At 28.7% G+C, this 19123-nt stretch overlaps 1 protein-coding gene across 1 annotated transcript in view; it reads right to left on the bottom strand.

Annotated features, from left to right (window-relative positions):
- The window catches only part of LOC123305076 (tachykinin-like peptides receptor 86C), a 162304-nt gene that overhangs the window by 110915 nt on the left and 32266 nt on the right, over positions 1-19123 (bottom strand). Inside the window, exon 2 of the mRNA XM_044886687.1 lies at positions 8643-8754. Coding sequence (XP_044742622.1) covers positions 8643-8754 — 112 coding nt within the window. The remainder of the gene's footprint in view (positions 1-8642; positions 8755-19123) is intronic.

Consider the following 19123-nt stretch of genomic DNA (forward strand, 5'->3'; position numbering starts at 1 on the left):
CCAAAGGAAAATGTTTGCGGGGTCGCGTCGTTTTGCTAACAATTACATAGCTTACTTTTGTATATTTCATTATGACAAACAAGTAAGCTACAGCTACCACCATTTGACATGAGTATAAGGGTTGAAGAAACAAAAGAATTATACTGTAATATAATAAGACACATTCACTGATATATTTAAACTATACAGCTTTGTGAATAATCATTAGAGACATCTGGTGTTGAATACTTTAATATACATTTTACTATCATGTTCTTGCATGTAACTGTGCTATAACATATTATATATAGTTGATATCAATTGTATGTGTGTTGTATGGGTGAGAGCTTTTGTGTGTAGCAATATAAAACATAGTTTTTTAAAAACAAGCTCGTGAACAGTAGAGCTCTGTCATGAAGGTCGTATTTTCCCCTTATTAGTTGCTTTTTATTATTAAACGCTTTTTATAGGTATGGGACGTTTGTCATAAGGAACCTGTTTATGGAAATAAAGAAGTTGATACAACCAAAAATTACTTCTTTTAACATTTACATAAACTCAATTTACGTTCAAAATTTGTTCACATGACAGCTCATTCATCATCTGCAGCTCATTCGAAAGCCTGCAATTTTAAATATTTCGCTGAAAGTATTGTATCACCCCATCACTACTTAATGGTAGCTGTTGGAAGGATTCGGAAAACAATCTTATTTTTATACCCTGTCCTGTATATATGAAATATACATCAAGGTATACTTATTTTAGTCACAAGTTGGTAATGCTAAAACAAAATTTTGGTAAAGGTGTTCATAAAATCATCTAGTTAGTCCATTTCCGTTTGTCCACCCGCTCGTCCGTACACTCCTAGTCATGATAATTCAAAAACAAAAAGAGATGAAATTTTTATAGAGTGCTCGGGACGTTAAAAATTTGACCTCGTAAATGAGCAGTATAAGTGGTTGAAGAGAAATAGAACAAGAGTTGAAGAGAAATAGAACTTTTGTTTGAAACATTTTTTCGATAACATAAATGTTTACTAGTGAGGACGCCAATTAGTGACAAATTTGCTCCAAAACTATAAAAAAATAGGGAGTTGAAAATTTGCTGTTAGCTTCAACTAGTTGTCTTGTGGAAGATTTTCGAAAAAAAATTCAAGAAAATATTTTTTTTAAATTTTCAAAAACCAAAACAATAACCGGCCGAAAGCCCACCATAACTATGCTCGTATTTTAAATTAATTTCTTAAAAATAAAGCAAACACACTGACATTCAACACTTTCTATACAGGGTAACAATTCATTCTTATGTTACCTTCACCTATTTTCATAAATTTTTCTGCATTCAAACTTTTATGCATTTCTCTGTTGAATCAATTTTTACGCATTCCCGAAACCGCTTTTTAACTAGTAAGTAACGCATTATCAAAGCCAAGGCGACACTCGAATTTGTAATTTTTTAAATACATTTAACGAAAAATTTTGTTGTTGTTTTCTTAAAATGCGTTTAATATATATCTTTAAGTGCCATAAAACGGATTTAACACTATCTCACCTCTTTTCGTTGAACTTCGATTCAGTTACAGTGTAATTATATGTCTACATTTTCGGAGAAAATATAACTGAAAATTACTTAAAAACATAAATGTTGCTTCATGTTTTACCTTCATATTATTATAAATGGTATCTCTATATTATAATGATATTCAAGGGACACTATCATTTTAAATGAATCAGTAATTGAAAAGTGGAACAATTATATGTTCATTTACCGTCGTTCACTTTTATGCGAGATCTTTTATCAAATGACTGCAATTATTAAAGTGACTTTATTTTGTTCTCAATAATTTTATGGGGTTAAAAAACACTATTATTACACTTTGTTATCTTTAATTTGCAATTTTTATCAATAACAACACTCCCATTTCGTATCAAACTTTCAACCTGAGGAAGGGTGAAACAGGAATTTGCGGTCTAGAGGAGAGTAAATAAGAAATTTATGCGCAACAATTTCACAAATTCTGCAATGTTTTGGCATTAACACATATTTAGCCAAGTAAATTGTTCGTAAATCCAGATCCAGTTGAGGGCAGCCCAAGCAAGACTTTACCTCGAGGCTTCACTTTTGTGCCAAATCAGCCGATCTGGACACTCTTGCGGCTAAAACTAGTATTTTTTTCTAAAAGAAATTTTCATAAGGAGTCAAATTATGTCCCAAATAAGAAAATATTTCTTGGCCTGATCTAAGAAATTACTTGAACATAAAATCGGAACAAATATTAAAATACAAGTTGAGAAAAATTTTATATTACACGGTAAGAAATGTATGGCGTTTACTACAATACTGGTATGGTATAGAGATCGATACTAGAGTATCTATGTTTGCACAAGTAATATTACAGTATTGAATAGAGCTATCCACCAGAAATATTGTGGGTATCGCCAACCAGTATGGGTCTGACGTCCATACTGCATTGCCTGTTCCGCCATAACTATTGCTAATGTAACTTTTTACTCGATGATCAATTCAGTATGCGTTCACACCGATAATGACAGAGTGATATTCACAAAAAATTTCTTATCGTGTGCATTCTCTGGTATTATCTGACAAACTAACCTATATGTGCATACCAAAAGTTGAAGAAAATTGCGTTTTAAAAAAAATTGGGTGAAATAGGGGGTAAAAGTCACCTATAGAATTCTGTCACCTATAGAATGCTACATTATCACCAATTAATATTGGTTTAATTTTATTTTCAAAAAAGTTGGGATTCTGCGCCAAATTGGGATTTGGTTTGGTTTGGTTTTTATTAAAATCAATTTTATTGCTATAAAGTTCAAATACATTTTTTGTGGAAAAAAATCACTCAAGTTGCACAAATATTGTTTAAATAATATAAATAACTAGCAGCTTTCCACGTTATACCCATAAATTCTCTTAACTTGCCTTTTGTCCATTAATTAATGTAACTTTTAGTGCGAATTCCTAATAATTTTGAAAAGAAAATACATCCATGTCACTTGCTGATGATGTAGCATTCTATAGATAAACGAATTTTTAAAATCGGTAACGTAGTGAACTCAATATGTTTTATATGTATTTACATATAAACTTTCATACCCTATTACACCCTCTTAGGGGATGAAATTCCAAACTCTTAGCATTAGCGATTCAGGCTGGGTGTCAATATATCAGTGGCAGCATTGCCTTTCCCCCTCCAGATTTCCCCCATTTGAAATGTTTCTGATTTAAAAGAATATACAAAAAAAAAAAAAAAACATTTTGAAAAAAAAATCTTCAAAATCGGAGCTGTCATTGAGGATTCCCGACTAAAAACATTCATTGATGCGACTATAAATGTTTTTTTAAATTCTTCAAAAAAGTGCTTGTTTGGAAAGTTGTTGAGCTGTCCCGTTACTTATGTGACACCTGATATATGCTCATATTGGTACACAGAATGCGTCAAAACTCCTTGTTTCATAATATGCATGTGGTACGATGCTCTTAAGTTTTCCATATTATTATCAGTATTTACTACACGTGGCCGTTAACAATGATATGACTGCAATAATACATCTTTACATATTCGCATATCTCACAGTAGGTACCATTTATTTAAAATAATACTCACAAATAAGCATATGTGAATCAATTGTTTATTATTATAGGTTCGTTCTCATGCTGTTGCCCCGTAACTGTCGTAAGTTCATAGTAAGAGACCTAAAAGCGGATCATTTGATTCCAAGAAAATACATGAATGATGTTTTTTGAGATATACCTATGTAAATACTTATCTTTGTGAATGTTGTGCAACACACGACAGATTGAAGATAAAAATATAAAGATCAATATATTATTTTCTCTGTTTCTGTATATTTAACCTCCGTTTCTCTGACATATACGCATTACAACAGAGACCTCTCACATTATTATTTGTTAATCTTTATTTATTTAACAACATACATATTGACAATTACATTTTGATGTGGATGGATTCGGTCACTTCGTTCTTATCCAAGTGACGACAATGTGATCAATTCTGCACCCCCATTAATTATAAATGTTCCCACTGCCGCTGTCCGGACTTGAACCCGCAACCTCCCAGTCAGTAGCCAAAAAAACCACCGCCTTACACCGCTCGACCACTGAGCCAGTTTACTATATTTCAATAAAAAGTAAAGCAAATTTCGCTTCAGTAACTTTTATGCGCTAATAGCTGACCAGGCCACGCGTTGCGTCAACTCGGTTATAATACAATTAATAGATACTAAATTATTCGACACAATTTAGTTAATATTCATTTAAATAAGAGTAGTATAAAGATATACTGTTCAGAAGGTGGAATTCATATCTTCTATCTTCTGTGTAGTTTATCTTAAGAACCAATTGATCGATTTCATTTTTTTCTACTATGGTTGATGAGAAAATTGTATGTCCTTTAAAATGAAGTATCAAAAGGAAGGGGGTGCCAATTGAAATTTCAAAGTTAGGGTGGGTTAGGGTGAAGGGATAATATAGAATTTTCTAGATACCAATTTTGAACATCCCCGCCGATACCTAAATCGATGTGCTTTCACACAAAACAATAATCAAATCAGGTCAAGAATTATTAAGAGTAGACACTTTCGAAATGAACTGACTATTTAACGCATTGAGTTGGGTTGCGGTGGTTGTTGGTAATCCGTTTATAATTTGGCGGAAATTACACTTTGACGGTGACATATACAAAAGAATTTTAGGATAGACAATACTTATTTTAGGATAAATGAATGAAAAAAATATACAATTTATTTGAAATATCTAAATGTGGTAACGAATATTTTGTACTCAAGCCATGTGTGGAAAACGATCAATATTTCATCAAGAACATGTCCTAAAACCATTATTAAACTCGTGTTCATATGTTTGTATGTAGCACTATTATTATATATGATAAAAACTGACATGTGGTGAATGAAATCATTATCAAATGAATAATCATCAAATTTCCCATTTTCATGTTAAAGGAAAATTTTTACATTTATTATATACGTGTAGAATTTACAATTTTTCTTGTTTCCATTGTTATCATGCAATTTATAATTTTGTTTACTGTACTAAATATTAGACCCGTTATTTTGCATATCTTCAGAGATATTTGAAATTGAAGTTTTTCCGGGAATGATATAAAATTTGCATATTTAACTTTGAAGATCGTAACTTCCTTTTATTGAATTAAATTTGTCAAACATTGCACGTCGCCTTAACGTTGCATCTCTTTCTAATCATTACAAGTGCTAAAGAGCTTAATTAAAGCAAAAAGGATCGTAAAAAAATTAACTGTGGACAAAAAATGTGTTTTTATGAGAGATCACGCGTGAATTTTGTGCACGATCGCTGCCGTGTTGGGTAACTCCTATATTAAGAAAATTGTTCATTATTTTGAAGATTTTAATATAATTTGTGGAGTAACTTTTGTTCAAAACAATTTTTTTAAACAAATTATAAACCTAACTGATATAACTAACTAATTTATGTCTATGAAGAAAAAATCAGCTAGATCTTAAAGCTTTTTAAATCATATCACTTCTTTATTTTTCAAAAATTAATGGTTATTAGTCGATAACCAAAGTAAGTGCTCGGTTAGTATTGGCACAATTGCTCAGTTGGTACTAACACTCCATATATATCGACAATACGTTTATAAGATAAACATATTACTAATTTGTACATGACATCATTTCAAATTGTGGACGTTAGGAGATGCCTCTGGAGCATTAATTAGTGTTAACAATGTAAACATGGGATATAGAATTGGAAAAGTCTGGAAATGGTATCATTTAAATAGCATCGCTATATAATATAGCTCATCTCTCGTCTTTATACAAATAGAAAAACAATGTTTTTAGAAAAAATTGCAAATACTGTAAGTTGCTTTAACTAAACATTTTCATTACCCGCCCGTTTAAATGTCACATAATTCGAAAAATTTGGAAAACTATTAATATAAAAAAGGACTGCGGACTGCTGTATATGGAAAATGGATTTCGGTCAAATGTCGCCAGAATTCGAGAAAATGTTCTTCTTATCATTCTGAACAAAAGTCTCAATGGGCCCAAATTTTGGTAACGTGCTGTTTTCGAGACATTCCAGGCCAAAGTCCCCGATTTCTATTGAATTTCAAGTGGCACTGTATGATATTATGCAATCGCATAATTTACGCCTGAAATGATGACTAGAATGAATTGGTTTCTGCCAAAGTAACAGATGAGTTTACCCAATATTCTCAGAGTATCTCTTCATTTGTCCTATTTTTGTAACTGTTGAATGAAGTTATAAATGTCCGAAGCAATACAAACGGTCTCGAAGTTCTGGATGTATACCTAAATTAAAAAGAATTAGAAAAAAGTTTGCTTTGTCTTGTAATACACAATAGTTGAATTATTCCGAAAAATTACATTTCTGGACACTCTCGGTTGAAATGTTGGGTAACTTCATTTGATACTTTGGCAGAAACCGACGCATGCCTGTCATCGTTTCAGGCATAAATTATACGATTGAATTTGATATAAGACGCATTGAAATTCAATGGAAGTTGGAAAGTTTGACAAGGAATATTTCGAAAACGGCACACGTTGACGAGATTTGTGCCCATTGGGATATTTGTTAGGAATGGCAAGAAAAATACTTTCCTAAATTTTGGTGACATTTGACTGAAAGTCATTTTCCATTTGTAGTGGTCTGGGGTCCTTTCAAATTTTTGTTTTTGGATAAATAATACGAATAATATATGTCGAATTTCAATTCAAGTCACTCTTCGACAGTATTTTTTTCATATTTTTTCTTGCAATTTCTAAAATATAAATTTTTATGATTCATTTATTTTGTGTGCTAATAAAATTGATGATTAAACTTAAAATTAAGATAAACCAAAAGTTATCTTAATCGTAAAATTTTTGTATGTAAGTTATAAAAAATTAAATGTCCATTTTTATTTTTGGTATAAAATAGAATGTCATATAACCAATATTATTGTTTTGTTCGTATCTCATGTATATTAGTTTAAGAATCCTTTTAAATTGATGATTAAGTTTAATGTGAATGAGATTAGTCATAAAGTGATATCTATTTCAAAAATTTATGTATAGTACGGCTGCTTAAGTTGGAACATTTTACTTATGTTTTGTTTCTCTGCTTACAAAAATAAATTATTGCCAATTTTTTCCTAAATTTGTTAACAGAAAAAAAGAATTTCTAAACACAGGAAATTTTTCTTGAAAAAAGAATTCAAAAGCTTGGAAAATTATTCTTGGAACAAGAGTGATTTTATTTGTGGCAAAAATCTTAGAAAAAGCTTTTTTTTTTCTTTTTTTTGCCTGAAATTCTGTACCAGTAAGTATTATTGTTATTAATTATCTTTATTTGATCTTTATAGCCTGTCTATGTTTTACTGATGCAAATATTCAACAAACTTTATGAAGCTAAAATGTTAACCGTGAAGATTGCGCAAACACAGTGGTAAGAGATAAATTTAGATAAAATTATTTGATTGCTGTGATTCAGCACTGCAAAAGTGGTGTCAGTTATATTTTTTAAATTACAGTAAATGAAACGAGAAACATTGAAACCAGAAAAGAATAGCATTGATAAGAAGAAATGGTGCAAACTTACATATTTTCAACCATGCGTCAACAAATTAACAAAAGAACTTGGAGAACATAACCTAAAAATAGCTCCCATTAGTAGAACAAAATTTAAAAAAAAATTACTTGGAAATACGAAAGATAAAATCAACATGGAACAACAATCATATCATTTAAAATATGGAAGAATTGAAAAATCATGTGTATCCGCTCACGTTATCGAAAACGACCACAAAAATGTCAAAATCAAACTTAAAACTCCTGAAATCATTACCCAATCCTTGCGAATTAGACGCTTATGAAAGCATCTACATTCAAAAGCTGAGTAATGAAACAATGAACTTGGACAGAGGACCTAGTCCAAATTCCGATTTAATAAAAATTGCAAAGTCGAGGTTGAATTCTAAAATTGTTAATACGTTGTAAAAATAAATAATTTTTTATTTTCATGGTTTATTTATAGTTTGTAATTTATTATTTTAAACGTCAAATAAAAACTCGATTTCTCCTTAATTTTTATTTATCGATTTTACCCTTTTAAGAAATTTTTCAAAAAATACATAAAAGGGAAGAATACATAATTTTGGGAAACATCAGTGTTTGATAAGTATTACAAACAAGAAAATTTTATTTATAAAGTGAGCATAAAAATTTTTGGGCTTTTTCCGCTCAGAAAAACGTTGATTGTAAAAATCTCGAAAAAGAAATTGTATAAGTGATTTTAAATCTCTACAAAAAGTTTTTGAAAAAGAATTTTGCATATCATTATAAACAAATGTACACCAATAATTAAAAAATAATACTTCCCAGTAAATTGCTATTGTAAATATTTAAAAATAAAATCAACTTTCAATCGTTTTTCTTCGAAGCTAAAGAAATAAAAAATTTTTTTTACTTTCATATATTTTATTTTATTGTGATGCAATGTTTCCACAAGTTTATTCATTGGATTACCATCCATTAAAGGTTTAATTATAGCTACAGACTAACATAGTTAAATATAAAATGAAATACAACTAAAATTATAAATTGTGTAAAACTTACTTGTGTAACATGTAGATAAAATTAAACATACAATTTATTGTAGACATCAATAAATCAGCGCAGCTTAGATTTACTAAAAAATAATTTGTCACTGAACGCATACGTCGATGTGCTGAAACAGAAGAAAATACGCAAACATTATTATTGTTGTTGTTTATAGATAGTATCTATAAGTTGTTGGTATAACATTAAAAATTTATATATTATACGTAATGAAATAATAATGAAAATAAACGTTACAAATCGATGTTGAACTTTGATTAACCTTTTAATAGTGATGTGTTGTTGTCCTGTTGCATGCATATGCAACAGGAAGAAGCTATGTCTTTAAGCGAAAAATGGAGTTACTAAACAAAAATCGGGTAAGGAAAGTAATGGAAGTTTAAAAAAAAAAACAGGCAAAAATTCCATCAAACATGCTACTAGCATGAGTATCAGAAAGCTTTGCTTCCTGGAACACCTCCAAAAGTAAGTACAAAAAATGAAACTTGTCAGAATACAAAACCTGTTTACAGACCTATCTCTGCGGTAATTAGGTCATAAACATCACAAATTTCAAGAGAAATAAAGGACCCTGTGTAAAGAAAAACATGTAGAAGCAAATTAGACACAATTGTAATTTCCTAGTGCTGAAACTAGCGTTTGAAATTTGCATATGAGCTTTTTTGCTGCCGTTTTGTTATTGTTTTATTTATATCTGATCTCTTTTTGCTATTATTTTCATTACCTACGTGTGAACAGTGTACACTCTTTTTTGAGAAATATTAACAATACTCTCTTAAATTAAAAGAGTGAAAATCTCACTTTTCGAGATAGTGACTTCTTAACTCACCATAATAGTGAAATAAGGTAAACTTTAAGTACTGCGTAGAATAATATAATTTAGCGGACAGAATGTAAACTACAAATTTGTGTCAAAACAAATGTACAATGTGCTTTAATTTTTTGCTGAAAAGTTTTTTTGCTATCGTAGCGGTAATTAATTAATCGTCCATCTCAGTTAAGTTAATTTTTTAATTTTATTCCCATTTTGAGTAAGAAAGGGACTGTTTGCACGCTAATGTTTTTTAAATTTTTTTAATGACATCTTTAGACTTATGTTATGTTATCACATTAAGGTTATGTTGTTGTTGAAATTAATTATTTCAGTAAACATCTTTATTAAATTTATTGATTGAAAAATAAATGTTTACACTTATTATATTTTCTGAGACATGGTACTGTTGAAAAGATACCAAAAGAGCAGCATCAACAAGGAGAAGAAATCAAAAGAAGTCAAAGAGGGCATAAAAATTTTTTGAGTGTGTTTTGAAATTATAATTGTTTTTTTAAAACCCGTTTGTTTGATCCATTACCAGATAAATATTCCAATCATTAAAAATGCCATTTTTTTATTAATATACTAGCTGTTAAACCCGCTTCGCTGGGTTGTTTTTGCACATTTAAATATCAAAATTGTTAAATGAAAGACTTTTTTTTTAATTCTCTCTGTGTGTAAGGAACAGTAAGATTTTTTTGGCCGATCCCAATATTATGTCTACACTCTCTGAGTGTACGGAAAAGTAAGGGAAAGATCGATAGAAACCCATGGAACATTCCAGAATATTCGAGAAAGTTCTAGAAAATTCGATAGAAATCCATAGAACATTCCAGAATGTTCGAGAAAATTCTAGAAAATTCGATAGAAATCCATGGAACATTCCAGAATTTTCGAGAAAAATCGAAAGACATTTGCGCCTGTAGCGCCATCTAGTGAAAATTGTACTATTGACAGTGGCGCCATCTATTGAAAATTATTAGAACTAAAAAATCGAAAGACATTTGCGCCAGTAGTGGCATCTAGTGAAAATTGTACTATTGACAGTGGCGCCATCTATTGAAAATTATTTGAACTATTTTTAATCTATTTTCTATGAATTCCTAGATCATTTTTAATTCCACCCCCACCAAACTCCCTTATTCACAATGCACCCCCACCAAACTCCCTTATTCACAATGGGAGCCTAAGGGCTACCCAATGACATAATCCCCTACCGAAGGTCAATGGTTAGTTTTAGGGAAAATCGGGGACATACAAACAAACACTCTTTTTATATATATAGATTTATAAAAATTCCACTATTTAGTGATTAACAACTATTTCAATTAGTGTTTCACTATTTTAATAAGTGAATATTGTCACTATTTCAAAAAAGTGATTTGTTCACTATTTCGATTGGTAAATATTAGCTATTCAGTAGTAGTATACTTTTTATTATTTTAAACAGTTAATAACCACTAACAAATAGTGACTTAAATTTTCCAAGATCGGTATTTACGAAAGAAAGAAATTAAATTTTACAAAAATTGATTTTTATTAAGAATTGTCTTGGATGAATCTCATAATAATGTAATCAAACAGAAACATCATACATTAAGATGATAATATATGTAATGCAGAAAATCCTTTTCACAGGAAGAAAATAAGAAAATGTACAAATGGATGAGTGTAGATCCTTTGTTCTCTATTGTTTGTTATCATTTTTTGAATTGCAAAATTCTACGATTTTCTAAATGTAAACATATAACATTAGTGAAAAGATCTTTAAAATCAGTTCTTCAAAATTCGAAATATTGTAGCCATTAACACACTTAAAACACTATTGAGGATATTTGTACGAGGAAGTTTGTTTGAAAATATCGTAAGAATAATACAATAAAACCGAAATGATAAGGATAATAACAGATATAATAACCTAGTTATATAATAAAAACTATAATAGAAAAATATAATCAGTATAGTTAAACATGCTATATAGGATATAGCACTGCATATAACAATAAATATATTCGAATGAAAAAGTTCAATAACCATTTAATTATATTAAGAGCTATAATCACTCTCTCGATGTATAAACAATATAGTTCATGTCTCATTAATTTAATATCATTTGAAAAGATCATTTTACATAATATTAATGTGTCTCAATGTGTGACAGGCAGTTTTTCTAATTTAACTGTTGGCAGAAAATGTAAAAGAACTAATATAGTGATGTAACATAACCTTTTTAAAAAAAAATCAATTACGTTGTTTGAAATAGAACCTTTAAGAAAGATATGCAATTACCAGTAAATAAAAATACAAGTGATAAATCACCTTATGACTGTACTCCAAGCATGTCTGATAAATAATCTAGTTAATGTTATTTAATTACTAATAAATTCAATGACATTGAATTACATATTAAGAAATTTTTTTCTATTACAAAATTAGGACGAACTTAGTTTCTGTAGAACTGTAGTTTCATATAACTATAGTCCAAAATACACAAATTTTAATCGTCGTTGGTGTGCAGGCCCGCATGTAGTTTATTAAGGATTTATGAGCACGATAGTGGAGACACAAATTTAAAAAAAATGCATTTTTTCAATTTTGATGATAAATATAGAATATAGATTATAGATTATAGATTATAGAAAATAGATTATAGATTGTAGATTATAGATTATAGATTATAGATTATAGATTATAGATTATAGATTATAGATTATAGATTATAGATTATAGATTATAGATTATAGATTATAGATTATAGATTATAGATTATAGATTATAGATTATAGATTATAGATTATAGATTATAGATTATAGATTATAGATTATAGATTATAGATTATAGATTATAGATTATAGATTATAGATTATAGATTATAGATTATAGATTATAGATTATAGATTATAGATTATAGATTATAGATTATAGATTATAGATTATAGATTATAGATTATTGATCATAGATAATATATTATAAATTATAGATTATAAATATGAATTATATATTATAGATTAAATTAAACATTATATCAATATATATTATAAATGTGAAAGTAAAGATGTTTGTTTGTTTGTTTATATGTCACGCTTTCACGCATTAACTAATGAATGGATTTGAATGAAACTTAAACTATATTTGATAATATAGTTCATTCATCAGAATAACACAGAAGCTAACATTTACAAAAATATTATTTAAAAAATTTAATCTGACATTTTAAAATAGTTGTATTCAATGAAAAAAAATTGAAAACTGCAAATGTATTTTTCCCGTTCAATCTTTACCATTATAAGCTACCTATATCATAAATTATTGATAATATAGTAATGATTATAGTCTTCCGTGGTATATTTTCGCACAATGGTATCACTTTATCAAAATTTCAACGAACACTTCCAAGTATCTTAATTTTACTGCCCTTCTCAACAATTTGTTATATTTTAATTTTTGAATTTGTAAATATACATGTAATTACTTGATTTATAAAGTTATGTTGAAAGTTTGATTTTACTTAATAATAATGGCATATACCTATTACTGGAAGAAAAATAGAAAATACTTTTATAAGGTATAATCCTGAAATAACGAATTCAAAATACATAAAGCAGATAAAAGTACTACTTTCAAGTTAACGAAAAAGCAAAACTTAACCTATCTAAGATTTAACAAGAAATGCCATACAAAATACACATAAATTGATTTGAATAATTTTATATAACATAAAAAGATGTTACATTATAATGATGACAATGTCAAATTTGTGGAAATTATTATATTGTTCTTCGTAACCGCATTTAATGAGATGATATAAAGAAGAACAAAACAATATGTAAAACAGAAATATTTAAAAGAAATGAAAATAATTTTTAAACAAGAATTTTCATAATAATCCTCGTTGATTATTATCTGCGTTTTATTATACAAATATTCAACAAGTAATGAAAATTGTTTGCTGATAAGTTTGAAATTACTGTAGTAAATAAAAAAAGTTTATTCAACTAACTATTCAAAAAATATTAAAGTGAAAATTGCGGGGGATGCACTGTGGGAGCATTTTATGAAATGCTTGGGATTTTTTTTTGTCCAAAAAAACTTTGATTACATATATCTTCCAATTGATATGTATAGCGGGAAAATTTTCCACAAGAATAGCTTTTTGTTGAATAACACCTTGTTTCTTTACTAATTGCTAACGGGGAAATGATTTGGTTTCATTTTATAAATTGAAATCGATAAAAATGATAAGAAATATGCATAACATTTATAAAAATGATAGTCCTCGAATAATTCAATTCAATTATACATTGATCACTTTTTATAGGGATGATAGTTTCAGAGATACAGCTTTTTAAAATTTAGCCATTTTTTTCAACTTATTCGATTTTTATAAAAATTTTATCATTTTCAATATCATTCGTTTCTGTAGGCCTAGAACTTTCTAAATGATCGGAAAAAACCATGTTCTATCGATTTCCGATCTTTAGACAAATCGTTGCAGTTAATGATATTTTTGAGGTAGATTTGAGACACGCACTGTTCGATTAATAGTACCCAACTTTCCATAAAAAGTTGTGGATGGAGTGCTATTTTAGTACTTATAATAATAACTATTCTTTTCTACTTACGATTAGTGTAAGTCCCTATATATTATAAATGTTATGCCTTATCCCTATATAAGTATCGATGTTTGTTTGTGTGTTTGTTACAATTTCATGCAAAAACTAGCGAATGGATTTAAATGAAACTAAACAACAATTTAGCTCATACACCAGAATAACACTTCAGCTATAATTTATAAAGATAAATTTAAAAAAAAAATTTATTTTGACATTTTCTGCTCCATCTATGATCATCATTTGGAATCATAAATTAAAGATTTCTGAAAAAATTTAAAATTGTAAATACCAAACAATTCATGGCCATCTTTTCTGATATACTCAATGACTTATGACTATTTTACACTTAAAAAATTTGAAAACTGTCATTTATTTAAGCTGTGTAAATCAATCCCTTCGAGTGTTATGGATAAGAGGGATAAGTGGAATCAAGAGAGATGGAGACTATAAAGCGGTGGTTTTTACTTTTAAGCCCAGTGAAGTGGGCGGGTATTAGGCTGGTAGTGTATATAGTAGGGTGCAAAAAGAACATATTAACGTATTGATAGTCCTTAAAAATGTTTATAGACAATTGTAATACATATCTAGCCTAAGTGTGTTCACAACCTTGGACGATGAAAATATATAAGAATTGGGTGAAAGTAAATGTTTTTCATCTGATTTTATTTACTGAATGTCATTTATGTCATAAAATATATTCATTTAATTTTATGATTGTTGTCTGTACTACGTTTTACCAAATTTATTTATATGAATTTTATCTAATCATTTATTATAAGGTTGTATGGTATATATATATATATATATATATATATATATATATATATATATATATATATATATATATATATATATATATATATATATATATAAATGTCCTACATCCTAAAAATAGTTCAACTGTGATCCTTAATATATTAATACTTGGTTACAAAATTGTAATAAAATACATGATTTTTAGCGTTACATAACAACAAAAATTTGAATAGTCTTAGTCCTGTATTTTATTTCAGTGTCAATTTTTATTATTTTCATAAAATTTATATGAAGTTTAGTTTACTTATTTAAAGAGAAGAGCATATACATTAAGTTAAATCTTGCTCAAATTATTTTTAATAGCAAAACTGTCTATCCATTGAAATTAGTTTTTTGAATCTACTAATTGAATACTTTATCAGTCATAAATTTAGAGTTATTAAATTTCTTCGTCAAAAGCTTTATTTTAACAAAATTGAAAAAATACATCTATATACAGTGCAACCTTAATATAATGAACCTCCATTTAACGAACTCGTCGATTTACAAATTTTTCGTATTCCCCTTGAATTATCCATGTACACTCACTGTCAGAAAAAGTGCCACAGTTAAAACATTCTAAGCGTACGCATCATATGTTATGTTATAATAGTAACACTTAGAATGTTTTAAAACGAGCATTTTTTGTGACATTGAGTATACTTATAAGTCAATGTAAAATACACCTCTACACTGCGAGTATTTTTTGCGAACAACCTCTTTATAACGAATTTTCAACTATAAATAAAATTTAAATACCTCTAAATAACGAATTTTGTCAACTCAAAACCTTTATATAACATATAGTCCCACCAATAAATGACAATCAGTATGCCCCGTATATGACCTATAGTATTAGATTCATGTCGCGTCAGGTTCCGATACAGTTTTTTCCTAAAAAAATATTTTTTCAAAAGTAAAAATTCCACATCATTAACTAGTAAAGCTATACTACGCACAATGCGTGCAAAGAATTTTAAACATTTTTCATAAATGAAGCATACTGTTCATGAATTACGTGAACGTAATTAAACTATAAACTTTATACCTTACACACACAAAACGCAATAAACACAGACTTTAACAAAACACAATAAACACAGACTTTAAGATATGGTACAAAATAAATGTAACTTTCATAAAATGAATGATTTGGTTGTAAATACGAGATAAAACATTTTAACTAAATAATATAGTCCAAGATACTTCTGAGTTTGTCCTCAATTTCTTTCCCTTAAAATTTTTGAGTAATAAATAGTTGGTAGTGATTATTACTCAAAATTTCTCAGACTACCATCATATTTTTAAAAAATCAAAAGAAATAAACACAGCAACTCCAGTACCTACATATAAACCATTATGCGTTTGACATAACAAATTGTAGTGCATTGGTACTTATATTACAAATACCGTTTTGATAGGTAATATAAATCGAGTATTTCTACTGTTTTTATCCGAGTCAGAAAGAGAGGTTTGTTTTTCGAATGTTTCAGTTATTTATGTATGTATGCATATACAGGATGGGTCATTTAAATCTGGTGGGTCCAGTTTTGTTGAAGTCTTGTGCCTCCTCCCTTGCTCCTATCCTGGCTGTCCTGCTTAATAATTCCCTAACTCTTGGTGTCTTTCCTACCATTCTTAAATATAGTTACGTAAAACCTATTTATAAATCGGGCGACAAATCTGATGTTACTAACTATAGACCTATATACATTCAGCCCACTATCGCAAAAATACTTGAGGCATTGGTAGTAAGCAAAATTCAGCAAATTATTGGCGCTGAGATTATTTTTGAGCAACATGGTTTTCACTCAGATCGCTGAACATGTACAAATTTATTAATATTTCAACAATATGTAGTAGAAGCTTTTGCCTCTCAGAAACAAATTGACACCATTTACCTAGATTTCTCAAAAGCATTTGATTCAGTTGATCATCACATTCTTATAAACAAACTTGCTCGTAAGGGTATACATGGTTCCCTTTTAAACTGGTTTTTATCATACTTAAGTGGCAGATCACAATCAGTCAAATTATCTTCAGCAATCTCAAAAAAATATTCGGTTCTTTGTGGAGTACCACAGGGGTCTCTTCTCGGTCCATTTCTTTTTAAAATCTTCATAAATGATATTATCTCTTTCCTTCCATCTGTTAATACTGCGCTTTTTGCTGACGACCTTAAAATATACTAAAATAGAAAATACCAATGACTGCTTAAATCTTCATAATATACCCTTAGGCAGAGAGCAATCAATAAAAGATTTAGGAATTATTTTCAGCCATGATTTATCCTTTAAAACACATATCCCTTAATCTTCCAATTTTCCAATTTTCTTCTACATATCCCTTAATCTTCCTTTACAAATCTACGATCCGCCCTTTACTTGAATATGGAGTTATTGTCTGAAGCCCATATCACAAAACACTTATTGATGCTGTCGAAAATGCGCAAAAGCGCTTTCTACGTATGGTTTGTTACCGTGAAACGGGTTTATTTAATGATACACCCTATGATTCCCTCCTTGAACTCACCGGTCTAAAAACACTATCCTCCAGAAGGACATCATCTTTATCCACAAACTGCTTCACAATATTATTGATTGTCCTTCCCTTCTTTCCTTTATATCCTTCCACATTCCACAGATTCAAACAAGGCAAAAGATATCTTTTTCTAATAAATTATCACAAACAGATACTCACAAATTTTCAAATCTGCCTAGATCAGTAAGCAATGCAAATTTGCTTCCTCATCACATAGACATATTTTTTCATAACTCACTGTCACAAATTAAAAGTTACCTTAATAGCATTTAATATTTTTAATGAAGTTTATTCTTGTTTTTAAGTAAGAAACCTAGAAAAAAAAACTAATAATTTTTTTAAATTGTTATTATTGTTGTTATTTTATTTTTGTTGTTGTTATTGTTATTGTTACTATTATATTTATTTTATTTCTTTTTTTAAAATTTTAATACCTTCATTTGTGTTATTTTAATATTCTACGCTGTTAAAGCCATCATATTGTTTATAATTTTAGTAACTATTGTATATTTAAAAAAAAAATTTTGTAACTGGGTATTACCCGTAAATAAATAAATAAATAAATAATCTGTAATATCTAAAAGCTTGTTTTGTAGTTAATGAATAAAAAAATAACTAAAGCAAAAGTTGTTGAGTTTGATGGCATATATTATGTTCAGACATCAAATTTGACACAGGTCTTCGGGTTTCTTTAATTGCCAATTTAGATCCTAAACGGTTTAAATTAGAAAGTAAGCCTCATAAATAAACTGACATTTTTCCGCTAAACCATTTTTTCGAAAATCTACAGCTTTCGGAGGAAATGTGACTTAAAAAATTGTCGTTATTGCATTTAATCGAAAGAAAACACGCTTACTACGGAAAAAAGCTTAAGCCAAAAGTTTTCAAGGGTAGAAGACATTCGCCTGTGTTCATGACATATTTTTAAGTCGCCATTTCGTCCGAAAGCAAACGTTTTCGAAGAACTGGGTCAAATCTGATGTTAGTACAAGATATCCCCTATCAAACTCAGCAACTTTTGTTTGAGTTATTTTTTGATTGGTTAACTACAAAACGCGCTATTAGCCATTATAGATTAAAATGAACCACCCTGTATGTATGTATGCATATTTGTATGTATGCATATATGTATGTATGCATGTATGTATGACTCTGAACGACCAATTTCTAACGATCGACCAAAATTATAGTTTTTTTTTAAAATAATTGGTTCAGTTCTATAAATTTTGTGAAAGAGTTCACAGTCCATTATGGGTTGATAGAGAGTAGACGAATATTCTGAAGAAAATGTTCGAAAAAGACCAAATCCTGTGAAAACAGATTTGTGACCCTTGTTTGCCAGACCTAAATGGTCGGTCTTTATTCAACTTGAGATATTTTGTTTACATAACTCTTGTACTAAATAAGTCTTAAAAATGAATGACCTTTGCCTTTAAAAAATAAATAGAGAAAAAACATAATTTTTTCTTGTATTTATCGCAGTTTTATCTCTATTTCCTCATGCTATCTATCTATATGTATACAATGTTTGTTGTTAATGTTCAATTGTTTTTATTTCTAGGTTATATTTGAGTAATAATACCACCATTAAAAACAAGAATAAAACAATATCGTTGGTAAATGACTAATTACGATTCTACTTGATATATTATAAGTTTAGTCCCAAGTTTGTAACGCTTAATTAGTTCATTTTCGGTTGTCTGTCCGTCTGTC

The sequence above is a fragment of the Chrysoperla carnea genome, chromosome 1 (assembly GCF_905475395.1).
Source record: "Chrysoperla carnea chromosome 1, inChrCarn1.1, whole genome shotgun sequence".
NCBI lineage: Eukaryota > Metazoa > Arthropoda > Insecta > Neuroptera > Chrysopidae > Chrysoperla > Chrysoperla carnea.